This window comes from Tyto alba, unplaced genomic scaffold (assembly GCF_018691265.1).
Source record: "Tyto alba isolate M040663 unplaced genomic scaffold, T.alba_DEE_v4.0 Super-Scaffold_7, whole genome shotgun sequence".
Lineage (NCBI taxonomy): Eukaryota > Metazoa > Chordata > Aves > Strigiformes > Tytonidae > Tyto > Tyto alba.
Window position 1 is genome coordinate 26018976 of NW_024881328.1, and position 26317 is coordinate 26045292.

The 26317-nt window shown below is 45.2% G+C and overlaps 1 protein-coding gene across 1 annotated transcript; it reads right to left on the minus strand.

Annotated features, from left to right (window-relative positions):
* Positions 1-23604: 23604 nt before the first annotated feature.
* On the minus strand, positions 23605-26200 carry LOC104356412 (tetratricopeptide repeat protein 30B). The gene has a single exon (XM_009974834.3). It carries the CDS (start codon positions 26198-26200, stop codon positions 24137-24139), a length of 2064 nt encoding a protein of 687 aa, XP_009973136.3. The 3' UTR covers positions 23605-24136.
* Between the last annotated feature and the right edge of the window lie 117 nt (positions 26201-26317).

A 26317-nucleotide genomic window follows, 5' to 3' on the forward strand; every position in this document is an offset into this window, starting at 1 on the left:
GACTCTAGTGCCAAGGTGAACATCAGCCAGTGTGAGCAAGAAGTGCCAGGGTGATAATAAAACCCTGCTTCTGAAGACACTTCCAGGAATGAGCGATCTATTTTGATTTTAAGAAATCTGACAGTTTTGTAAGGGTAATTTCTAGAGCACTGGGATAGATCTACCAAAAAGCAAATGCTCTGATTCTCTTCTCCTAGAAAGATGCTTTGAGGAATTTAAAATACCAGACTTACGGTAGGATTAATGCACGGTTGGCACAAGAAACTAACATCCCTATTACAGCAACAAAAGTCATGCATCTTTGTTATTGTCATCTTCAACTACTGGGAAGTATCCCATCAACTACAGATTATCTCTCAACTGCTGTAGTTACCAAGCCCATCAGTGGCAAACAAGGCTAATGTGAGGTGTGAAATACATCACTGGGTCAGGGTCAGCAATCCTCCCCCTGCCTAACTCCAACTGTTATAGGGTGTTAGTCTGTTTTGGGAGTGGTGGTTCTGCTACATTTAATTTCTCTAGAAATCATCATAAAAGCAGGGGACAAAGGGAGATTAATTCAGCCATACAGATTGCTCCAACACAGTTGCCCTTGCATGTTTTCTGCTTCACTTGGACTGAGACTATATTGAGAGAGATCAATTGTCCCCAAGTAGCAAATTTCAGAGCCAAATCTTGATGCCCAAATATTTGAAGAGATTTGTAGATCTGGAGTTTTGATTTAGCCAGTTCTAGAAGTAAATTCCTTTCTTCAAAACTTGCACTGGAGGCAGGCTTGCATTCCTCACCATCTCAAAATTTAGTGCCGGCTACTTTGTGGTGAAAGCAGATTTATATTTTGCTGGTCTTGAAGTGACTGATTTGCTGAACATCAGATGATAGAATTTGCTACAACAAATTGTTGGATCAATGATCTAACACACAAGTATGCTGTTACTGACAACATGTGATGATTCAAAGGCAACAAACATATCTTGCTGTGCCATCTCTTAGGGGAATAATTTCTTCCTGACACTTCTAGTGATCATTTTACACCATGAAGCATGAGATTTGATTACCGATAGTTTAGCATGCATAACTACAAAGGTTATTATTTTTAATGGAGTGGACAGAATGTCTCACGAGAGTTATAAACACATCGTGTGCATTTGAAATACGATTGTTGTGATTTGGCCGATTCTAATACAGAAGGCTTTGCACAACTAGATTAGCTGATGAAAACACAGCTTTGCTCATCAAACCAGCAGGACTCATACTTAGCATTTTTCATGAAGTCTCTATGTAAGGCAATTATTTTTCCCCTCAATAATATGTCTATCTTGAGTAACAGCAATTTCTGCTGAAAATACCAAGCTTGGGAACAGCAGCATGGAGTTGGATGTACCAGAAATGTCAGTTTTGTATGTCTTGAAGTGAGAATTGTAATGACAGGGAACTATGATTTGGAGTGACCTATCAATTAAGTAATGAATTTACCATCACCCTTTTGGCCTTCTCTTCCATGGTGGTAATTTTGGCCAACTACCTTGCAAATCAGAAGGACTGGTCTTCCATGAACATCTTCTCTTGCTATTTATAACCACTCCTTCAAAGGCCAGTATGAGCTGACTTCAATCTTTGATGCATAGGTGTTTCGGAAGTAGCAACATGCTAAAATCTCACACACTGCCTCAGGGTTTTTCTAGTTTGCATGTATATATTGTCAAAATGTTTTGTCTCAGATTAAACAACCAGACTTATTCTGAGGTCAAAGGCTGCACAACAAGTAACCTTCCTCTGGTGGTTTTTCATTTGATTCTGAAGTCTCTCGTGAAATAAAATAGCTAACATAGCTTCAGAATGGGCTATTAGCACAATCTAAACTTGTTTTTCTCATATTGTTTATGAATGACTCCAGAGCACAGACTGTGTGGGGTTTGGTGCTGAGCTGTTCTCTCTACACAGGGTAACAGTAAAGGTAAGGACTCATCACCTCTGGTCACATACCTGGTTCTGTAGTTTGACTCCCCCAGGGTGATCAGTTTGAAGCTATTTACAGCCTGAGTGCTGGATCTACACCCTATCTGATGTGCCCTGCTCATAAAGCACGTTCACTGCATCAGAACGTGCTTTTGTGATTAGACTGTGTATTTTCACAGTGGATTGTTTCTCTGAAGCATCTGTTCCAGTCACTGGATGGATGCCTTTTCCTCTTGCACAATAACAGCATTGAAAACTCGGTACAGGGCTCTATAGTATATACAGTCTCGGTATAGGACTATCTTTGACAGATACGTGACTAAATTCTGCCTTCCCCTTATTTCAAGGTACAAGCAACTTTTAAGTGATGCCAAGCATTTGACTTATTTCATGTAAGCTGATAAATACATATCACAGACAGAAAACAGGAAAACTAAGTTCTCATTAACACTGATGCTTCAAAAATTGGGCAGGCTGCTTCTTGGCAATGCTTTCTGTTTAAAGTGAGCTTTTGAGTTTCTGAGTGGCACTTTAAGCTAACAGACAAGTCCAAAGAATATGGGGAGACATCAACCACTAAAAAAAAATCCTCCTTCTAAAGAGAGTGTTGTCATCAATCTTCAACATAAGGTAAAATTCTTTAGTGTTTGGGTTAGTTCCAAGCCCCAAGGGATGTATTTCTCTTTCGTCTCTTTTTCTCAGACAAATGATCCAAATGGGAAAATCCTATATAGGCCTCTCCTGTCCACTCTGATTTCAGACATGACCTTAAAGCCAGCCATGGTTACTGCGACTCATGGCACCCTTCTCATGCCCCCTCTTCTGCCTGGCCCAGTCTTAAAAGCTTGAAACACCTGAACAGATGAAATTTTTTGTTTTGTTTTGTTTTGTTTTATTTGTTTGTTTGCTTTTTATAAAAAAAAAAACGAACCAATTAAAAAGAAAAAAAATCACCTTTTGCTTGGTCTTGCTTGGTCTTATCACTGGACCACAGAGCAAGGAAGGAAACTTGGTCCACAGCTGAGCTCACACAGCTGAACCCTCTTCAGCTCCTTTTCAGAGCTGAATCTTTGTGTGTCTGACTGCTCTCCAACAACAGATTTTTGGACCTTCAATTTCAGTGAAACTAAATAGAAGTTACAAGCTGCCTACTCTTAAATATTTATGTAGTTTTAATGGGCAGATTTTTCTCTCTCTTCACCCTCCCATCCCCCTTCTTTTTTGATGGCTTTCTTGTTTAGTGCTTTTTGGATTGAGTCCCTGCATTTATTGGTCCCAGGGGAATATTTTACCCACATGTCTGCCTACCCACCCCACCTTTTGATTTTTACAGAGACCTGTAGCAGTGACTGCATTTACAGTGTGGCAAAACAGAATTTAAAAACAAATTGAATCACACCTTGTGGCCACCGCAACTCAATCCAAATGCTGCAAGTATGACGACCTTAAGTTATTATGCAGAAACCCTTATTTTCTTCAAATATGCAGACCAAATGTTCTGTGTCTGTTTCACCTTTTCTTCATTTCACCTTATTTGAAATTAGAGTGACAATGGATACAGAGCATGCCTGTCTGCCTACATCTGGCAGGATTTCATTCATCTATGGATTCATATTGCTTTTTTAATATTGTTGATGAGTCATAGCTTTATTTCTAGACCATCAAGGGGATTGAGAAGACACATTAAGCCTTACACAGAATAATCAGTGCAGTGGCCAAGCTAACATTTATATGAATTTACCAGTAAACTAATGTTGCTGGATATATGCAGATAAATACGAAAAGCCAAAATTTTAGATGTCTTGTAACCAGGCTTCTTTTCCAGACTGGATGCTGAGATCAGGTATTTATTTGTTGTCTAAAGTAGGTGAGAAGTAAGGAGAGTGGTGTTAAGACACGCTCCTTACAATGCCATTCTGGACACTTTTAAAGTGAATTTTTAGTGGGCAGTGGGATTGCCCATTGAAGGACCCTGTGCTTTACTCTTGGAAGGAGACTTGTGTGCTTCTGGACCACCAAAGCAATATTGGATGGCAATTATGCTCTCCTGGGTAGAAGTGCTATTGAGAGAGTGCTAATATGAATCATCTTGCCCTGTGTTATCACTCAAACCTTTCCAGTTCACACCAATAAACGTGCTCATACTTACTATGGCAACACTAACAACCACAAGGAAAAAGCCTAGCCTCTTGTGCCAGAGCATAGTTTTATAAGCAACATGCCTCTCTGCCTGCACCCGTGTGGTTTAGTGTTTCGGACTGTTTCATTAACCACTCTTTTGACAGCTTCTCAGTTTAACAATGGGTATGGCTACGGCTGCAGTAGGTGTCTCTTAAATTCTCCCTGATGCAGAGAAATCACGCAGCTCCTCTGCTGTCTCCTTACTATAGAATGCTGCTTCTAATCCCCGGTAAACCAGCTGATTTGCTAAAAGAATTTCTAGTTATTTATTTTTATGTCTTTCATTATTTGCTGTTCATAATCACTCTCAGCCTTCCTAACTTTCATGCCCTGACATTTTATTTGTTCCAGTTCGTATTCCCTTTCTATTGGCTTCAGTTGGGCTGGATTTTCATTTTTTGAAAGGCACCTGTTTGGCTTGAACAATATCTTGCCGTTTAACCATTTTATTGCTTTCCCCCATACTTTCCTGCCTCCTTCCTTCCATGCATACCTCTATTTTGTGCTCTTCATGATTATGTTCAAGTTTCTGAAATAGCTTCCATGCTGAGTCTAAAGATTTTAATTTCCTTACTTTTGAATTTAATGTCTTTGTAATATCTACTGCCCTTAAGCACAAAGTTTCCCTTCCATGGTGCCTGTCGATGTGATGAGCTTCTCCCCTGGATGTCGAGTTACAGCATGGCCTCAGACACAAGAGCCAGGTCCTCCCTGACCACCTCCTGGTCACCTCTGTCACTTCTCCCCTCTGCTCCAGCCTGGCCCAGTGCTTGGATTAATGAACCTGGTGGAAAACTGCCCCAGGAAGGAAACGAGTTTTCTGTTGGGCTTGGTGGAAGGAACAAATAGCTCTTGAGCTCTAGAACCTGGTGTGGGGCTTGAAATGGTGTAGTGTTTCTTGCCTGACCCCTTGGGCAGGGCTGGGCTTGGTTTCAGGTCCTGCCTGTGCCTGCACTGTACTAAAAGATGGATGAAAAGGTGTGGGATCACCTGATGTACTTGGGAGCAGAAGGAAACCTGGTTAGCCAAAATCATTGTTCGTCTATAAGAGCTGCAGTTTGACTGTTGGTTTGAGGAGAACTGGAAGGTCTTCTGGTAGGAAATTCTGCAAGAAACTCCAAGCTGGCAGGAGCAAGTTCAAGCATGTCTGCAGGGATCCCACTGCTAATTACTTGCACTGTACCCAGACCATAATCCACTTTTATGGGGGGCACAGGAGCCAGTTGTGAGGATGGCTCTGACCAGTAAATTCATAAAAGCTCTCTGGATTTGCAGGCAGATTAGTTGGGATCAGAAGATCCGGACACAACAGAAATCAGTGATGCGCACTGGCTCTGTGTTTTTATTTTCCTTTTCCATCAGTGTTTTCTAATTTTTCTTACTAGTAGACTGTAAGTAATCACCCTTCAGGGAAAAGCCAAGTGTGTATTTTAAATCTCCTCTTGATTACTCTTACACTCCAATTTGTTTTTTCTCTGGATTGGGATTATGCTCTCATTAGGCTGAAATAAACTACCTCTAAATCAAAATAACATGTACCTGGCAGTTTGCACCAATAACCTCCTGAAACCTGATTTTACTGAGTTTGTTTATACCATACAAACATGCTATACTAGCACCGCACTCTGCCTGTAGTGACCCTGCACACCCACTGGGCAGCTGCCTCTCTGGGACTGGGCTGCTCATGATTATGTTCAAGTTTCTGAAATAGCTTCCATGCTGAGTCTAAAGATTTTAATTTCCTTACTTTTGAATTTAATGTTTTTGTAATATCTACTGCCCTTAAGCACAAAGTTAGCCTCCCGCAGTAGGCTGCTGGGAGCAAGAGACATACGTTTTCTCAGCAGGTGCCTCATGCACTGTCCCTTCTCCCTTCATGTGCATCCCTCAGGTGAGCTCAGCACAGCAGAGGCTGTTTCCAATCACATAACTATCAGCACAAAGACTCGCTTGTTGATATTTGGTGCAAACAGGGACACCTGCCTTATTGCTTTGGAGTAGGCATTTCTGTTTTGTCACTAGGCATGGTGACTCCACCTGGCCGCAACTCAGGAATTAAATGAGAGTGGTAACACCTGAGGAGTGGCTATAACTAGTGTCAGGAGAAACTCTTTTGGAGGGAAAAGCTGTGGGTGGATTTTTGAGTTGTCCAAAATTAGCTTAGCCATGTGGGCGGGTAGGTAAGAAGCTGGGTGGGGTTGCCCAGGTCTGTTGTGGTGGTGTGCTGCAAGCATTGGCTGATCTTCACTGGTGTCAAAGAAGTCAGGGGGGGATAACAGACAGTGAAAAGCCACTTTGGTGTATGTGCATCCATATGGGAGAGTTTTAAGCTGCTCCTTTCAAGCGTTTCTGGTGTTTAGTGAATAGTAAGAACTGATGCTTGGAGGTAGAACATGTGAATGTAATGTGGTGGAAGGAGGACACTGGCTTCTCCCACCCAACGCAGCCAGAGACCTTCATTGGAAAAGGTCAAGCTATTCTTTAATTTTAGTGATATAACTCCAGGAAATTTGCGAGACTTGTAAACTTGGGAGGGTGGTGGTAAAATCTAAACAAAGATTTCAAGATACAAATTCCTTGGGTTTTAGGGCAGCTCTTTTCTAGAGTTCAAGTCTTTCTCATCAAGGACTGAATGAAGAAAACAGAAATCTGAGCTTTGCAGAAGTGAATCCAAATTGTGCAGTTCCACCTTGTCTCTGTTTTCCTTCTCTCTGCTTATTGTCTTTGAAACTATCAAGCTCTATTTTTAGTTATTAATTTATTTTTTGCCATTCTCTAGTGCCAGAGTGCAAAGTTTCAGCCTCAAACAAATTTTTATAATCAGGCCCCAAACCCCCTAAACAAGTTATTTTACCGAAGGTCCTGTTAGGCCTTTGACTGGGGCTGTGCTAGCAGGGGCTGCAGTAGTACGTAATGGTGCTATGAATGCTGTGGCTGCTCTCTACTACAACCCAAAGGAAATCCACAGTGCAGGAGAGGAGGAGAACTTTAGCAAGTGAAGATTTTCCTGTGGCCAGTGGGACTGTGCTTGCTAGAAGGGTCCCTTGACCATTCTTATAAGACACAGAAAATAAATTATAGTTATTTGTAATGACTCTTTATCATTGCAGCAAAGCTATGGCCAGTCAGGACTTGTAATGAGTTTAGGTGACTCCCTAGTTTTGTTACATTCCTATGCCTGAAGAGTTTATTTAATTGAACTGCTGCATTTTTATTACCAAACTTTCCAGGCTTCAGCATAATACAAGGCAGTGCATGGGCAGGGTGTGCTAGGAGAGCACAAAACAGCTTTAATTGTTTCAGATTCCCATACACTGTCCTGCCTCCTGCACCACTGCTGTCTCTCCAGAGGTGCCTCCGGGTCGAAGTTGAATTGAAAAGTCATTTAACATAAATACTTTAACATGCCTCAGTCCCACAGGCAGTGGGCAAGGTACCAAACTTCCAGGCATTTTAAGAACTGCCTGAGGACGGCGTGCCATAGCGACATCGCCACTGACTGCAATCATGCCTTGCATGCTTTTCTTCATCAACACTGTAATTCCTGCTGTACTTTAAACAAGAACAGACACTGTCCTCTAGGTTTTTCTCCATAAACATCTACAGACCAGGCCAAACTCTTTCCTCAGTCACACTGAAGTAAATCAGAAGTAATTCCACTGTCAATTGTGAACGTCGCAGTGAAGTTACACCGGCTGAGGGCAGAAGCTGGACTGCTACACTTGCCTGCCTGCCTATGTAAAAGCTGTCACTGCCAGCCAAGCTGAAACACTCATTTACTGCAGCACATGGATAGCATTATTGTTGCTTCACTTTGTTTGGGTGGAAGTCAGTGGTTAAACACCTGAAATCTCAGTAGACAAAAGAGAAGACTATAAAGTTTTATGACTGTAGAGTAGGAGATTGCAACATGTAGGTTCCATTAAAAAAAATCAGAAACTATGTTATATTACATACTTTAGAGGTTTTGTCACTGAGTTGATTAGTATGACTTAGTTATTAGCTGTTACTAGAAGCTTTCCACTGAGAAATGGAATTAGAAATACCAGTTGCTGTATTTTTATTCACAATCTTGTTGAATTCATCTCAGTCGCACAGATGCACAGAGAACAAGTCCTGAGGCTGTTTTATATGTTTAAGTATTTGGCTATTTCTTTGTGGGGGGAAAAAAATGCAATCTGTGGAGAGAAAACCAATGTTCTGTAACAGCTGGGCTTCAGATGCACACGCCAGAGCAAAGGGCCGAGGGCTGTCAGCCACATTCGTGCTCAGGCAGCTGTAGTTCTGGTGACTGGGATACTTATTTTCCCAGGCCAGCACTAGTACCCTAGTTTCTAACTCTCTCTCGCTCCCTCTGACCTTCTGCTATCCCTTTGATTTCCCTCCTCTTTTCTCTGTCATCCTTACAATTCTCCTTCACACCACATCCCCTGGCCAAGCACTCGGGTAGCTACTGTGAGCACTAGAGAAAGGCAGGGAATTAATTAAGAAAACAAGGACTCTTCCGCCTTCTCACATGCACAAGAACTCACAGGTAGACGTAATGTTATTGCTCATTCCTGAAATGTATTTAACAGATTCTTTTTTTTTTTTTTTTTTTTTTTTTTTTCTGCCTTGCAGCTCAATTATATACATCTTAAGTAAAACAGTTGGGTTTTGTCCAGTCTCTGACTGGACAAATACACATACATTCAGTGCCAGCACATACATGAGAGGATTTGAAATTGGTGGTGGGGATGTGTTGATATGATGTATACCTGTGGACTTGACTCTGAAATGCAATTTCTAGGTGTCTTTTAGACAACTAAATTCACTACTTGGAATGTCCTAATATCAGAACAGAAAAGAGCCTTCAGCCTGACTGTAGTGCATTCATTAGAAATACAAAATAAAGTTTTCAGACAATCATCTGTAGTAGCTGCTCAGCCCTTCCCCTGTACGAAGCCATCTGCTTCTTCCTCTTCCTCCCATTTCAATTTCAGGTTTCACATCCTATCCTGTGTATCTCTAGCAAGTACAACCAGCGAGATCCAGCCTTTACCTGAATCAGGTGCCATTACTGATGTTCACTGGGCAACAGCATCTGAAGGCAGGAAAAGTCTGCATTTAAGCAGAGTGATTTGAGAGGTCACGTTAAGAGTTAAGACAAGCTTTTGAAAGCACAACTGACCCCAAATCAGCCCACCCCAGTGAGTATGACTTGTGTTGGTTGCAGTGAGCATGTCTTGATGTTACTCCAGTCTCTCTTCAAGCAAGCAGCTAAAGCTAATGGGCCAGCTGCAGTGCATCTTCCTCGGCTAAAGAAGCAGGATACTTCCAAGTCTTGCCTTTTGACCTGATCATGAGAGACCTTGATTAGAGCATAAAACATTGATAATGTGAAACTTTCAATTACTTTCACATTTGTAGTTGAGATTGGTGTGCCCAAGGGAGACTTGTGGGTGTTCAGGAGTTCGCTTGGCAATCTTATTTTACCGTTTTTTATTACTAATTGAAAAGTGCAGGGCGGAGGGGATTTTTTTCTTGTCATGTTTTTGCTGGTGGAGAAATGCAAAAAAAGTAAATCCTTTTTGGCATAGGAAATGATGTTATATTTTATTTAATAAAGAGTAGATTTTATTGTCCACCAATCCAATTTATAAACGTGATCTCTGTAACTTGTGCTTTTAATTACAAGGGGAAAAACGGAATTAGTTCATTAATGCTGTGAAAAGGAACAGCGACCTACCTGCCAAATGACAAGGTGGAAATAATTAATCTGGTCAATTAAAAAGAAACTGATAAATTAAAATGCAAAGCCTTCCATGTGGTGCATTAAATTAGGGAGTCACAATTTCCAGAACGCGTGTTTATTGTCAGACTTGATCCTTTCTTTTCTTGCTTGACTTGATTCTGCATTTGGCAAGTCCTGTTAGCGAGCTGTTTGGCATTCAGGGTTAACATACACATTTATGCGCCCAGCCATATTTTGCAAAAGAGAGCTTGCAAGATCAAGCTCTTTATGAAATCCAACTGATGAAATGCACATGCCTTGTTTTTATTATCATATTACAAACCCCTTTATTCCCTTTGCTTTTCTTTCTCACCGTTAAATGTCACTTGCCTTTCCTTGGGCTTTAAAAGACCCAGGCATGGTGCTGAACTGCTGGGGTCATCTCAATCAATTTATGACCTTAAAAATCTGATCCACACAGAAACTACTGAGCTGCTGGAGCTGAACCCTAAAGTATACAGCATATTTGCTCCACAGAACTGGAAATAGTAAAACAGTTTCTTTTCTATAAATACCAGTAACTCCTCTTGACATTTACAAGTACATAGTATTTTTTTTACACACTGCATGATCTCAAAAGTGCTTAACAGATCAGTGAACTGTGTATCTGCTCAGCATAGGTAACTACAAAGCCATTATGTGCCCTGCACCATCCCTCACAAAAGCTCAGGACATTTGCATTAGCTCCTGTCCATCTCAAGGCCATAAATTGCAATAAGAAATATGGGCTACTTACTGAATGGTTGACCAGTGCTCCGGTGCAGCCTACAGGAAAATATGAATGTTATTGTTTACTTTAACTAGGGCATATATCATACAGAGCCAAGGTCTTTTCGTTTGGTAAGATGAGAGTTGATCTCGTCAGAAATACTTAGGGGCATGTCCCGTTGCTAGGGGAAAATGAAATTGAAAAGCAAAAGCTAGGCAGAAGATGGTCTGAAAGTTTTATATCTGAGGTGTTAGAATTGGCAAGCATTAAAAATACATTGAGAGAGCCAAGTCAGACATTTCTGTGATGTGGTAAAAATAAGCTGTGCATGTTGTAGCCTCTTCAGAAGGCGTGGGTTTGCCTTGTGAGGGGGAACAGTACGAGATGGAATAAACAGCTGTGGCCAGAAATCAAATTCCTGGCAGTTCAGCAGCTCCAGTCCTCCTCCTCCAAAACTACAAATCACCAGGGGGATTCCCTTCACCCCAGCTCTCACCAACAGCTCTGCAAAATCACCAGACAGCCCCCACAACATGGTTTTAACTCCTGAATGCTCACATGTGCCGATAGATTTCCTCACTAAATCCTTAGGACATCATGATTCAGAGATGAATTATACACTCTGCATCCGTTTTTCCCATCTAAACCAGAAAATCATTGCCTGTGTCTGGCTGGGAATTTCATCCCGGAGAGGGGGGACACAAACAGCTCCTATCAGTGACCGAAATACAGTGGTTCAGCTTCAAAGGGAACAGCATGGGAAAGGGGCAGGCAAGGGAAAACAAATGTATTTACTGTAAATGAGCACAGAATATATAGAACCTGCTCTGGTGTATGAAGCTTGCAAAATTCTGTTAAAATAATCAGGTTTCCCAACACCTCTGTCAGCTTCTGCCGTAACACCCCTATAAAAACTGAGGTGGGTGTCATTGCTGTGATGAAAGCTATCCCAATTAGATAAGCCCTCCAAAAGTAGCTAAAAGGCTGCTGAAACAAAGTATGTATGGGAGGCTATCCTGACATGGCAAGTTGTATGAGCATTGCCAAAGTCGGGGGAAATCCCAGCACTCCAGTGTCCACTGGGAGTGGCTGCACAGTGCTCCAGACTTTGTCCCACTGGATCGCTCAGCTTGCTCTCCTCTCATCCCTCTGTCTGTCCCACCGGCCCGCACCTGGGGAATGTTGGCTCTCATGTACTGTCCCACCTCACATCCAGATGTCCACCCAAGTTGTGTGATGAGACCTTCTTATGCTTCCTGAGCACGTACCGAAGTTCTCCCCTTGTGTGCCACAAGCTTAAGCTGTGTAATGGAAGCTGCATCTCCCCTCCTCGTCCCCATGTGTTTTGCCTCAGGACTTTGCTGCCACAGCTGATGGTCATGGATTTGGTAAGATCGACTCTAACATTGTATATATCAGCAGAAGTGGTGTAGGAATAAACAAATGCCATTTTGTGTTTCATGACAGCACCTGTTTTCAAACCCACAGCCCAAGGGTGGAAGAAGAGAGGGTTTAAGACAGATAATAAACCAAGCCATTTTAAATGTGTTACAACAGCCCACTGAGCTCGGCATCCCATTTCTGAGGCCTAAAGCAGGAGGTGAATGTCTGCCTGCTCGGTGGGGATCAGGATGCTGCTGTTTGGCCCCAGAAGCTGTAGCCTGGCCAGCTCCTCGCTCTTCACAGGGACGAGCAACCTTGCCAGAGCAGTGAGGTACCCCCGGCACAGGTGTGTGCTTTCAGGTGGTGTCTCAGCACACCATATAATAAGTCACAGTTTCCCAAAGATATTTGGGAACGTCTTGCTGAAATGGCTAGGCTCAGGTGCCTACATGCCACGCTGATCTTGGCCCGAGGGCTCTGTTGCTTCATCCACAGTTGCTTCACCCCTGTCCTTGGGCCAGAGAGGGAAATGGCAGAGGGAGCGTAAAGATAATTATAAGCCACTTTTGCACGCAGAGCCCAGCCTCAACGCCTGCATGGTTCAGGTCCCACTTCCACATCCCTGGGGACAGGAACAGAGATGCTGCCCACTGTGCTGGGGGCTGTCCCCCCACTCAGGGCATCCCTGCAAGTGTCCCCAGCCATGGTGGAACCCAGCTCGGGGCTGAAGGAGTGGAGGGGAGCACGGTGTGCAGCAGCAGCTGAACATCAGTACAGCAAGTGTGTGATCAAAACCTGAGCTGCATTTGGCCTTCCTTGCTCACAAAAGTTTGTATTTTTCCAACAGGCTGTGCCTCCTTATGCTATAACTTAATCTTCCTCCCTTGCTCTTTCTGTCCCCGTCACACCCACGCTGTACTTCGTTTTGAAACGTAAATGTGCGCCTCTGAGCAAGCTTCCAGGCTGTGGCATGTTTTATGCGTCTTTATTAGCTCTGCTCCAATGCTGGAGTGAGATTACATGATGTCTGGATTTCCTTGCAGTCAAAGTTAATATCCTGAGAAATGGGAAATTTTACTGAAATCCTGCAGCGCTGGCCAGGGTATGGAAGAGTCCACACCACCATTTCCACATCCGTGTTGTTGCCATGGATGTGCGGAATTATCTGACTTGAATGTATATATTTTTTTTTTTTGAGGGGTTTGTGTGGGCTTTTTTGTTTATCAGAGTGGGGAAAATGCACTTTAGGTAATTTTACCACTGCCCAGTTTAAATGAGTGTGAAACTGTGATGGGAACTTAAGATGTGTAAATATGAACGAGCCTATAAGGGAGAAAATTATGGTGAAAACTGACCATGCTGCATGAAAAAGGCACACGGCCGACTGAGTGCTGTGGAAAAACAAACAGAAATAGCTGTGAGAAATAATCAAGAGGATATGAAATGCATGTCGGTTCTTAGCTAGTATAAATATTCATTGCTTCAGGGGAGCCAGACGAGCCGACATCAGCTGAGGATATTAGCTACATGTCACGGACTGAAATATTTCTTTTTGTGTGAAGAAGAAAGGATGTGGCTGTTAGCAACTGCATTTGCAGGCAGAGCTGAGGCCGTGTCCCTTGGAGGCACAGGAGCACACCATGGCTCCCCTGCAGCCCTTGCCAGGCCCCAGACTGACCCGACCCGCCCCCCCCCCCCCCCCAGCACCCACCCTGGGGAGCCCAGGCTTGCTCTCGAGGGTGTCCTGGCCTGTGCCAGTTCACCCACTGAGGGCTTTTATCCCACGCCAACGCCCTTGCTGCCGCTGGTGCTCCCACTCGGCTGCTCCCAGCCTGGGATTAATTTCAGGTGGGAGAAACAGTGCAGTGTTTCTCCCTGGGAAGCTCTGCAGTGGGCTCCGCTGTAGAAGCAGGATGCCTGGAGAGGGAAGGTGCTGGAGAGTCTCTATCAGAAGCACTAAGCTTCAGGTGGTCCTGAGGGCTGCACAACCACGGGGCGCTATCCAGCTGCGGGGTTACTGGCACATGGCAAAAGGCTTGAAATGACCCACCTGTGAGATCCCCACCTGTACCCTCTAATGAGGATGGGCGGGCTCTCAGGGAGAAAATGCAGGGGCAAAGTGCTCTCAGGAGGCAGTGTCACCAGCCCTCCTCCTCAGGTTGAGCTCCTGCTGAATGAAATCTAGCAGAAATCCTCATTAAATGGAGATGTGGTTATTGTTAGTGCTACAGGAGTGCCCAGGAAGGCTCCTCCAGGACTGCGTCAGATTGCAGGGATTCAAACGCAGGAGGCGAGGAAAATGGCAGTCAGGAAAATGTGTAAGTGAATCTGTCTTTGTTCAGTGTCAGAAAATTAATGCCAGCTTCTTAAGGCATGGGAAATGACATTGGCTGCCAAATACAAAGTGCTTTGGATTTCATGGGAATAATTATGACAGTGAAATATTTTCTTAACTTGACCTTGGGCCACATACTAAATGGAAAGAAGTAAATTTGGCACTACAAATGCAAACTGAGCCACGGTAACTTATACCCATGGAGGATCTGGCCTCACAGAGCCTATTCCACTGGGCCAAATCCTACTGTCATTTAAACTGGTGTAAATCAGAGTGTGTTTTGCTGAATTGGATGGAAGTACTGGGGCTTGCACTGGGTGAGCATAATTTAGTGCTGGGTGAGGACCGCTGCCTCGTGGAGGTCAGTGCTATCCCGAATGAGCAAATCACCAGCTCTTGTGGAGTTCTCACAGGAGAACAGTAAAATGGGAAAGTAGTAGCAAGGCATAAAGTTATCCCCTAGGGAACACTGGATGGGCTTTGAAAGAAACGTGGTCTGAGGTGACAACTGGGCATCACTGTTTGCAGACAGCCTACTGGGGATTAATTCACAGACAGAGGCGTGTTTTAGAAGGGCTGAGCACACGTTCACCATCAGCTAAAATGAAATCTCAGTTTTTGTAGCTCTGGTTTGTATTTCTGAATGCTTCTAATGTGCTGATTACCAATCTATTCATGCTTGTTTGCCTTCTGCCTCTGACATCTCCTTAAGTTCAAATGAAGAAACAGTTATTAGCATTATTATGTACTTCTTTGTACAAGTTCACACCCCAGATTAACCTCCGATGGTTCTAGGTTCGAACAACAAACAAAACGACAGTGCCAGGAAATGAGATGCAAATCTGTTTTGCATTCTCACTCTGAGCTCATTTCCACCACTTTAATTCAAGAATAGCTTTAGAATAAAAAAAAAAAAAAAAAAAAAAAAAAAAAAAAAAAAAGATACTGTTCTGTTGGTAAAACAGGACAAGCAAAACCTGGACTCAGACCATTTTATATTCTCATCAGATAAAGGGAGAATGTATCAGACAGGCAAAAATACTTTAGGAAGGGAAATAAAATGTCACAAACCACTTTTGGCTTATTTTTCTGCAGTAGCTACGTGGCAGAAATATTAAGCAAGTGTTGTCATGAAGGTTGCCTTCCTCATCATCCTGAAGACAAAGCTGATTACTTAGGTTAAAACTCAGAATTAAAGCATTAGCTGTTTAGGTTTCTCATGCAGATATATATCTATTTGGCAAACTGAAATTAGAGAAATAAATTCCACAAAACTTGGTACAGTCTTAAACTATGGGAGGTTAATACAGATCCCCAGTGTTTTCAAATGCAAAAGATAGTAGGTAACTATTTAATCTGTCTCCCTAGGGAGGAATTATCTGATTTCTAACATGAGAAAACACCAAAACCAAGGCAGAGGCCTGCTGTTCCTCCATCATGGAAGAACGTGTTTCTTTGATACTTCATCAGCTAGAAAAATCAATGAGTAGGGTTTCAAATTTCATAGAGGAATTTTACTGGGGTTTTTTGTAGGTCCAAATGATAAAAATGCTATAAATTCTATCATAGACTCTGCAAGTGAAAGGTTTAAGAGATTATGTGAGTAAATCATTCATCCCTTCTGAATATCCTGCTGATAAAAGGGATCCCCTGATGTGATATGTACTGTCAGGTTTGAATTTGAAGCAGAGAATTTCTTTCAAGTTCCCTTTAGGGAATCTGTACATTTTACACTGAATATTAGGCTCACCTCTCCAGGCACGGAGAGGAAGCCAAAATGAGACCCTAAAGCCATAGAGAAATTATCAGAAAGAGATAAACTGGTTTCCTTTTTTATTAAATTCCCCTATAACCAGCTTTATAACCTAGGAAGTCACAAAAATTTCACAGTACATTACACATGCTCACTCGCAGGCATTTCACAAGATCGGGGAGGTGTCTCTGCGCTTTCTGCCCTGGACTGAGCACAAAGGCAGAGGGCAGGGCTCCTGTATCTGCCTTCCCAGAGACTCCATCCCGCTCTAACAGCTTTATATTTTGTTGACTGTTTCATTGCTATTAACTCTTGTTACCAGCATTTCATGTCTTCTAAAGCCCTGATTTGATTCTTGGGCAGGAGCAGGCCATGAGGCATTTAAGTGCAGCAGAAAATAAGGTGGCACTCGTTACACCAGGAAAAGCTGCAGCTGCTCCCCATGTCTGCATGAAGGGTGACTCCTGTCTTGCACATGATTGTAAGGGTTCGTTAGAGACAGCTGGGGAGGTGCTCTTGCGAGTGTAAGCAAACACTCCCTACGGTAAAACCAGCACAAGCCTAGAGAGGCTTTGGGGAAGGCAGAGTCACGCCCTGGGCTGTACAAACACGTACAGGTCAGACCAGTGCCTACTTAAGAGCAGGTTCTCCTCCAAGGTACAGTCCGTGTAAGGGTGCCACAGGGGCATGCGAGGGATGCAAGAGTCTGCGGGGGTACACGGCATTGCCTGTATCTCCGGGGTGATGGTACTGGTGCCCCAAACTGCTCCCTCCCCCCTGCCCACAGCTGGTGGTGATGCTGAGTGGCAGCGTGAAAACCTCCCTGCCTGCCCACGCGTGGCCTTGCGCCCCCTAAATATGGGGAAAGCAGCATCAGGGAGCTCCTGGAGAGCCAAGGGCAGGTCAGCGCTGGCCCTGAGGGACCAGTGATCTCTGGGGCAGGACTACTGCTTTTCACCACTCGTGTTTAGCTTCCCTTATGTCCTCCTGTCCCTCCAACCCGTAGGAGCAGTGGACTCTAGCGTGGGCTAGGAAAAAAAGGGATGATGTTTCAGTGTCTGGAGTGAATATTTGCTGCCGGCATGGGTTGGAGTCTCACTGCCAGTAACCGGGCTGCCGCAGGCCGGTGGGGGCACCCGGGGGTGCCGGGGTGCGGGGCCCGGCCGGCAGCCCCGCCGGGCCAAACCTGGCCCAGCAGCACCCCCTGGAGCCCGGCCCGAGCACGGCAGCAGCCGCCCGGCCCTCTCCCTGAAGGTTACACAAAGGCATGGGCTGCCAGGGGAAGAATAATGCCGCCCTGATAAATCAAGCCGTATTTCCTAATGGAGCTGTCTCCGCACCTGCCTCGCACCCACGGACAGCTGCGTGGGTTGCATTAGCGCGGTGGCTGTCCCTGTGCTAGCGAGATGGCTGAAGGAGCGGTCGGGTGACAGCCATCGGAAGATGTGGCTTATTTTTTTTTGTTTGTTTGTTTTAAAAATGCGACGTGCAGTGACCTGCTCTGCGGGGGAAGAGCGAAGGATTTATGTGCGCTCTGAAACCCCCTTCCCTCAGCTCTGATGGAGAAGCAGACCCTCCCGCTCTGCATGGGAGCTGCAGTGATAAATACTATTGACAGAGCAAGAAAATCAGATACGCCATGTCAGAGCTCTTGCATTTCTGTTTGCCGGCTGTTTGAGCGGCCGTGAATCAGTGGAGGAGGACACAAAGAGCTCTGTGAGGCACCAGAGAAATGCAGTTAAGAAAAATCTGAGCTGTGTTAATTTTAATTTGGAAGACGGCTGTTAGAAAACAGTTCAACCCAACAGGATCTGAGTGTTAGCCAACTCCTTCTGCCCTCTCCCACGGGAAAGAGCTATGAAATAAAACCGACTCATAAAAAGCTGTTAGTCAACCTGTTCCCTGCTTGTGACACAGGATGGCAAGTGTCCTAGAGGCTGAGTCGAGGGGAAAGGAGAAGGTATGCAGCAAGAAAGGCGGAAATTCAGAAGAGAGGATGAGTGTGTGCAGCAGAGGACAAAAGCACCGTGGAGAAGCTCGGACCTTTCAGAGCCAGTGTGTAAATCCACCCTGGGAAGTTAAAAGTTTGCAGTGCCGAGTGATGATTCCCGTGTCCCAGAAGAAAATCTGTCGCTCGTGTTTTTGATTCCCCTCTCTGAGCCGTTCCCAGGGGGCGGCTGTCGGGATGAGGGTGTCTCCCAGGGCTGTGCTGCAGGGGTACCCCAGGCCGCAGGGATGGCGGGCCTCAGCCCTGTGCTCAGAGCCATGGCGGGCTGCCTGGGCCCAGGAGGGGGATCGGGATCCTCTGCCGACTTTCACTTCTTGGTGTGCAGCAGCCATGTTTTCTTAAAGTGCAGCCGTTGCGCCATGGGAAACAAGGGGGTTAGATGTGTTTTAAGTGGGTGGAAACAAGGTTTTTAGTCACTGCATTTGACTGGGGTGGTAGCATTTCAGTACTCTCAAGAAGCGGCTCTTGGATGGCTTGAAATAGCAGTCAGTGAAAATGAGTATTTTCTAGGGTGCCAATTTAAAGCTCATTGAAGTCAACAGGAACTTTTTTATTGGCTTCCCTGGGCTTCAGTTTGGGCTATAAACGATACTGAATTTAGGGGGAGAACCCCCAAAATAGAAACATTCTGGACCGAAGCTGTGGGATTTGGCAAGGTCTGCTGTATGAGTGAGTGGGCTTTATTAGTTTAAATTCAGGCAAGTTCTACGAAAATGATGCTAATCAAGAGGTTCTTTGGAAAATGAGCCCAAATGTCTCAATATTTCTATTTAATGGAAAAGTGTCAGCCAAAAACAGTTCTTTTGCTGAAAGTAAAGCCTAAAAGTTGGACAGGACTGAAAGCCTCTTTTACTTTATTTAGAAAATGTTTATTTGTGAGTCATGGGTGGGTCGCACTGTCCAAAGAAGGTGCAGAGGACTGCAAAACAGCTGTTTGTTGCATCAGATATCTCTCAGTATTTCTCTGCAATGTCTCCCAGACTGTATGCACACTTGGATGTCCTTATATTACTGATTAACAGCAAATTGATTGAAGCTGGGAGGATTTTAACACTAACTTGCTTTTCACCATTTCCACACTTGTGTAAATCTTCCCTGTCACCCCCTAGGACACCAGCCAGGTTCATTTCTGCCGCTGCTGGCTTTCATTGCCCGTGTCCCCACAGCAGTGCAGGGTGACAAAACCAAGCGTGCCCTCTCATGCAGGTGCTGACAGAGGCGCACACCCCCGAGCATCGGCACGGCGTGCCCTGGCTCGGTGCATGAGAGCTTCAGCAGGCACGGCCTGCACCGCGCTGAAGCCTCTGCTGCCAGGGGCTGCCATTTAAATTTGGTGGATGGGCAAGGAAAGCCTAGAGGTGCTCCTTGCTGTGACTGTGAAAGAAGGTGGTGTTTTACCATCCTCTCTCAGATCTTGGTGCTAAAAGATGTTTTTGCAGGAAATGTGTTTTGTGGACTAGTATTTGGTAAACCAGATGGTATTCACGTGTTTATCTTTTGGCCGTATGAACTACACGTCGTGACGTGAAGGGGATGTGTGTTGTCTCAGGCATACCCACTCCTTGAGAGGACAGCAGGATTTAGCAGAGGCACAAAATTTAAAGGAGGTTTGATTTGATAAAAGACCAAAGGGAGATAAAGGAAGAGAGGACTGGGGCAGAGGAGAAGATGGATCTTTCGGTGCTTATCTTTCAGCCCACACAGCCACATTATCACATCGGTACCCCAAATCTGTAAACCATTAGTCAGGGCTGAACTCTGCTGCCTTTGCTGGAAACTAAAGTCTATGTGGATGGGTGGAAGTTTTGAACTTGGGCATCTAAAATACGATGTCTTAAGATGTTGTGGAACAGGCTGTCCAAATCAGCTTTTATTCTTGTCTGTAACTTCACCATTTTTAGAGAAATAACATTCATCTCCTTGTCCATCTTCTAATGGGGCTTGTTTACCCAATAGAAACACCCCTGACTTCCCCAAGGAAGACTCTAATCATGTTCCTCCCAGAACTGTACAAGAAGATGACTCTATTGTCTCATCTTTTATATCTGTCTTACCGTGAAGTCAGCCACCCCTTGATTACTGAAAATTTTGTGTCCCTGGCATCCACTACCTCTGTTCTGCTGGTGGTGTCAGCAGACATCTGATTAACTACAGAGATTTGAGCACCAAGGGAATTAAAGGTGGGGCATGAAGTAAATCACATCTCAGGCCCTAGTGCTTCCCCTGTTCCACCCACCAGTGCACGCAGAATGGTAGTTCAAGGCCTTTGCTCATGCAATGAGCTTTGTAATTACTGCAAAGGTAAGGAAAAAAAAAAGATCTGCCTGCTGCAGTACAATACAGCTTGTCACCTGCAGCATGGGTGGCAAGCCCTTGTAAGGTTTGAGGACAAGAACGTTTCACAAGATGCCCTGTAAGGACAAGGTGGAAAAGGTTATTAGTTCAAATAAGATCCTGGAGATTGGTCTTGGTACAGTGGTGATGTGCATGGGAGGCATCTTGTTCATGGTCATCTTTCAGATACTGATGTTGTAACAGATGGCTGAGGGCTTCTTTGTCCTTGCTCCCACCAAAAAAAGCAGAGGCTCTTGCTAAGGGTCCCATACTTATCTGCAGCTGTTTGCCTCTGCAGCTCCCTGGGAATATGGTCAGCCATTTCTGGGTAGTGTTTGCTGTTTGCATCCTTTTAAATGAAACCAGTGATTTTTGGTGGTGGACAAAAGAACTGTACTGGATTAGGGCATTAAATTAGGCAGATTTTACAATATTTCTAAGGGGCATAAACCATTACTTGGTGTCCTCCCTTTTCTCTAAATAAAAATGTATGTGCTTTCCTTTAAAAATGTATTTTGTGTGTAAGTCACATAGTGGTAACATTAAATGCGGTATAAAGATGGTAATAAAACTGGTTGTAACATTTATATATTTTTCATGACCAAAGTGCTTTGCTGTTGGAGATGCTATAAATGCATACTTGCCACTGGAGGAAGCAACAGACTTCTACTGCAAAAGATGACAGCTGCCTGACCCAGGATCTGATCCCTCCAGGCAGAGGAAGGGCAGGCAGCTCTCCAGGACAAAATGGGGGCTGGGGTGTCTGCACCATCATGTTGTGGCCATGGCTGTGGCTGAGGAAGAGGCTGTGGCGGACAGGGTGGAAAATACTGCTGGGACGGGGAAGAGACCCCGTGCAGAAGCATCCATTGATGCAGCAGAGGAGGAAGCACCCACCCCAGGTCTCCTCCTGTTGTGTCTCAGCTCTGCCGCCTCCTCTTCTCCTTCCAGCAGCAGAGGCTTCTCCACATTGGGGTCGTGGTGTTCAGCATCCCCCAAACTGCTCAGAAACCTTGGGTTGTCTGGATGCACAGTGTACTCTGGGAGGAAAAGTAGATTAAAACAGAGAAGGAAAAGGGACGAACAGGGAAAATGCTGCTATTGACGTTTTCCCCAGGGTTCTTTTCTGTTTTTTGCTGTTGTGTTGTTTTGGTTTGGTTTGGCTTTTTTTTTTTTTTTTTCTGTTTTTTGTTTTGTTTTGTTGCTTTTTTTTTTTTTTTTTTTTTTTTTGTGCGTCTGATCGGTTGCAACGGGACGAAGCAAATTCCAGACATGCTGACTGCCCTCTAGCTGTATCTTCTGAAACAGCCACATCTTGCAAAACTCCATTTCCTTTTATGGGGAATTTTTTTCTGTGGGAAGCGGGGCTGTTCTCCCCACCCTGCAGCTGTGGGCCCTGTGCCTTCCCTGGAAGGTGGCAGTCTCAGGGATTGTGTGTGCCAGAGCCAGCCGACCCTGTCACCTCCGCTTATTTGCAGTGGACCCCTGCGTGGCCAAGGAAGGTGAGGAAGGGATGAAACGCTTAGCGCAGCTAATCCTGGCTGCAGCGCCCTAATGAATGTCACGCACCGGTTGTATGGAAACCGCTAGAGCATGTGAACATCACCAAACAGTCAGCCATGGAAAAATCTCTAAATTGCGCTCCATTAGAGGGCATTCAACACTTGCACAGGCACAAATCTGCAAAGTGAAGTTTTTCTTAAATGTCCACCTACTTTTACAGAATATGCACAATGAATATTAAATAATGGGCTGATGTTCCCTAAGTCATTGCCTATTACTGCACTTCAGATGCCACTATGTGGCTTGACTTTCAAAAACTTTTTTTTTTAAAGGTCATGCTGTTTATGCTGCATAATATATAATACAATTCCACTGTAAATTAGAAATATACTTTACAGCCTGCTGCTGTGCTTCATGGAGGTGAACAAGATTTGAAATCACGGGTCTTCTCGTGGGGAAGCAGTTGTGGGAAATACTTAATATCACCATAATCAAGCACTTTATGGACTAGTAACGAGCTATGGAGACCTCTCTGGGACACCTTGCTGCATCTTCTGCCTGCTCTCTAGCCTCCCTAGAACATTTTCCTATTTGTGACACTGTTAAATTTGATTTTACTTTACTGTTATAGGAAGTTTTGGACAAACTATAACATTACCTAACCTGCAGCCATTTCCCTTGGCTACAGAGATGGCCCAGCAGATATGCAGAGTTGACTTTCTATATCTTAAAATGGTTGCAGGCCTATTCAGTCCCTATATACACTAACTCTCTGGAAGGATTAAGTATTCTATTGCTTCATAGTACAGCAATTTTCAAAAATGATGCCCTCTTTCTTTCTAGATAAACCACAGCATAGAAACTGGATTTCGAGGGACATGCAGCCCGATTCTAAAATTCCCCCGTGACAGCTCTCCAGGGAACCAGTATCAAAGGTAAGCAAATGAGTTAAAGCCACAGATCTTTGATCCTTATTTTAAAAACTTAAGGTCACACATTGCTTCAGAATGCAGAATACACAAAAAGGAGAACAGTCACAGCGCACAGAACCAGCCTGCATAAAAACACTGAAAGGTTTTTATGCAAAATTTTGGTGTGACTTTGCTGTAGAACATGTGATATGGTTGAAAAGGTACAGGAAGACTGTTGAGAACACACACTGTGATGCCAATGTGATGGAGATGCCAAGTAAAGGAATTAAGCAAATAAGCAGGGTTTCTGAGAGGTGTTATGAGATGCAGGAACAGTAACACGAGGAAATTGAGAAGCAGATTTCTTTCATCTAAGGGTAGAAGTTGTAAGATTCTCATGAAATGGAAGTTACCTTTGGATTAAAGGGGCTGGCCTGGCTGCAGGTGGAGGATTGAGTTACTAAGCAAGCACTTGCTACCAAACAGGTCTGCAGGGCAGAAGCTGCCACTTGGACGGCACAGGCACGGGGGCTCTGGGGGTTGCACAAGCCAAGGGGCAGCACTGGGTAGCGTCTCTGAAGCCAGTTATGTGCAGTCATAACGAACTTTACTGCAAGGGTACACCTAAATTGAGGTACCATCCTAATACAGCCTTCTTGGAATATATTCCTGGTCTCTGTATTAAGTGTACAATTTGCCAGAATACTTGTGCATTATTACTGAATTAGCAAAAGGCAATGTTAAGGTTTGTAGGACTGATTTTTTTATTATAAAGCCATTTTTTGTATTTGAACATATAATCAACATGGTCTGTAACATATGAAAAATACCTTGTAAAAAAGCAGAAGAAAGAAACATTTCACACAAAGGCACAAATTGGAAAATTAAAACAACTTTGTTTCTTCAATTTATGTGCTAGACGAGCTGGATAACAAATTACTTTCAACTGTCAACCAATGAAAAGAAACTTGGTCAAAATTTCAGGAGGATAAAATATTTTATAGGTGAACACTATGATATTTTTGTAATGAAGTTCTTGGCCAACAGATCTTAAGGTGTATTTAACGTGACAGATTACCGAGAATGCCCCTAGTTATTTGGTGCATGTTAATTTCATGCAAATATTCTCTTTTCCACTGAATGTTTTTAAAGTACAGGACAAAATCTTTAAAGGTAAACAATAAAGAAAACCCCATACCACTACGGACTACCGTGGTGAGCATCACCTCACAAGCATGAGAAAATAACAGACACAAAGTTCTCCTTTCTCCTGTACGGGAACACCAGTTATGCAGTCCACCCAATGATCTTGTACATCAGCGCCCTCAAAAGCCTGGCCTCGTAGGTAACCGTGTTTTTCCCACTGTGCATCCTCTTCTCTTCAAGGGGTTGTTCAATGATGGCGGGGATGTTTCTTCCATGCAGCTCACACTGCTTCAGAAACTGAATGCACTCTTGAATAACACTGTCACGCAGCATGATCATGTGCTTGGACATGTTCTCCAGCAAGGACAGGAAACACCGTTTGGCGTAATACCATGTGTCAGTGCTCAGTTTTTTGTTATATGGCTCCAGGCTTTTAATGACCCTTGAAATACCAAAGTCATAGTTTCCCTTCACACAGTAGAGGGTACCAATGACTAGATTGACAATGCAAAGATGGTAGATGTTTTTATCAGGATTATCATAGGACAGCTGCTCTTCTCCCTTCTCGATCTTTCTCATCAGTTCTTCTGCGTCTTCATTCTGGCTTGTCAGGATGTAGGAAACGCAGAGGTTAGCTAACACAATGGCACTGACATGGAGAATGTTGTCGTAGTGCTTCTTAACTATTGGCTCATAGAAGCTAATAGCCTCTTTATACTTGTTCTCTTGCATGAAGAGCACGTGAGCCACATTGAGCTTCCACACCTCGTGTTCGTTACAGAACTCCACCGATTTGCGGAAAATCTTTTCTACCATTGTGTAGTTCTTCATGTCCCAGTAGATCTTTGCCTGGGCCATCAAGACAGGTATATATTTTTCCAGAGTCTCATCATACTCACTAACTGCCTTTTTTACAGCTTCATCATCCCAATTTTGCCTAGCTTCCTGCACGTGCTTTGTGAATTTTCTCAGCTGCTCAGTCAGTGTCCCTGCTGAATCGTCTAGCTTGTGGAAAGCCTCCTCGGGGGCAGTTTGACAAGTAATAATGGCATCTAAGAAGTTGTACAAGTAAGGTGTGAGCAGTTTGTAGGTCAGATGGGCATTCTCTGCCAGCACATCAGCTGCTAGGTCATAGTACTGATGCTTGCAATAGAGTAGTAGCAAGTTTCCAAAAGTTTCTGGCGGACAGGGGTTCTGCATCAGAAGGAACTGCAGTTTCTCAAACCCTTCAGTGGGCTGGCTGTCCATGTTCATTAGTGCTTGGTTGTGCAGCGTGACTGGATCCAGCTCCTCTTCGGCCCTTGGCGGCATATCTGTGAGAGCCTCCTGGGCCGCTTTCAGGTTGCGCAGTTGGTACTCGATGGCCGCCTTGAGGTTGAAGGCCTCCACCAGGGCCGTGCGGTGCAGGAGCAGAGTGTTGCCGACGCTGCGGACGTCAAGGCCCTCTGTGGTCATGCCCACGCTGAGCTCTGGGTGCTGGTGGATGCCGTGCTCTATGATATCGGAGATGTGTTTGAGGGCAGGGACGTACTGCTTGGCCGCGTAGCAGCAGAGCGCCATGTTGTAGGACAGCTCTGGGCAGTAACCCAACACTTGCATGGCACCAGCAAACTTGCCACTGGCCTCTTCGTGCCGCCCCTGCCGGTACAGCAGGCAGCCCAGGTTGATCTCGGCGTCGGCCCGCTCCGAGGGGTCCTCGGCTGCTCCAGGGCCGCTGTCCACGGCGGCGGCCAGCGCCTCCTCCACTAGGCTCTTGGCCGCCGGGAGGTCGCCCTGGGCATAGTGGATAGCTGCCTGGAGGCGCAGGGCCCGGCCCTGGTAGGCGGGGAGGTCCAGCAGTGGGCTGGCGGCCCGCAGGGCCTCGGCGTAGAGCCCGGCCTTGTAGAGGGCCTGCGCCTGGTAGAGCCGGTACGCGTCCAGCTCGGGGTGCAGCCCCACCAGCTGCTCGTAGCACTCGGCCGCCGCTGCGAAGTCCTGCAGCTGGTAGTGGCAGTAGCCCAGCAGGGAGAGGCCGCCCCGGGAGCGGCAGCTCTTCTGCAGCTCGCGGCTCAGCAGCGACACCGCCTCCCCGCACCGCCCGCCGCCGATCAGCCCGTAGACCACGGCCGTGTACTGCCCGTCGGGCACCGGCGCGGCCTCCATCGCCGCTGCCACGGCAACGGCAGCCGCCGGCGCGGAAGCGGAAGCCGGGCCCCTCGCTGCCATGGCAACGGCAGCCGCCAGGGCGGAAGCGGAAGCCGGGCCCCTCGCTGCCACGGCAACGGCAGCTGCCGGGGCGGAAGCGGAAGCCGGGCCCCTCGCTGCCACGGCAACGGCAGCCGC

Coding starts and splice junctions, on each gene's coding strand:
- LOC104356412 (XM_009974834.3), bottom strand. CDS start 26,200: ATGGCAGCGAGGGGCCCGGCTTCCGCTTCCGCGCCGGCGGCTGCCGTT.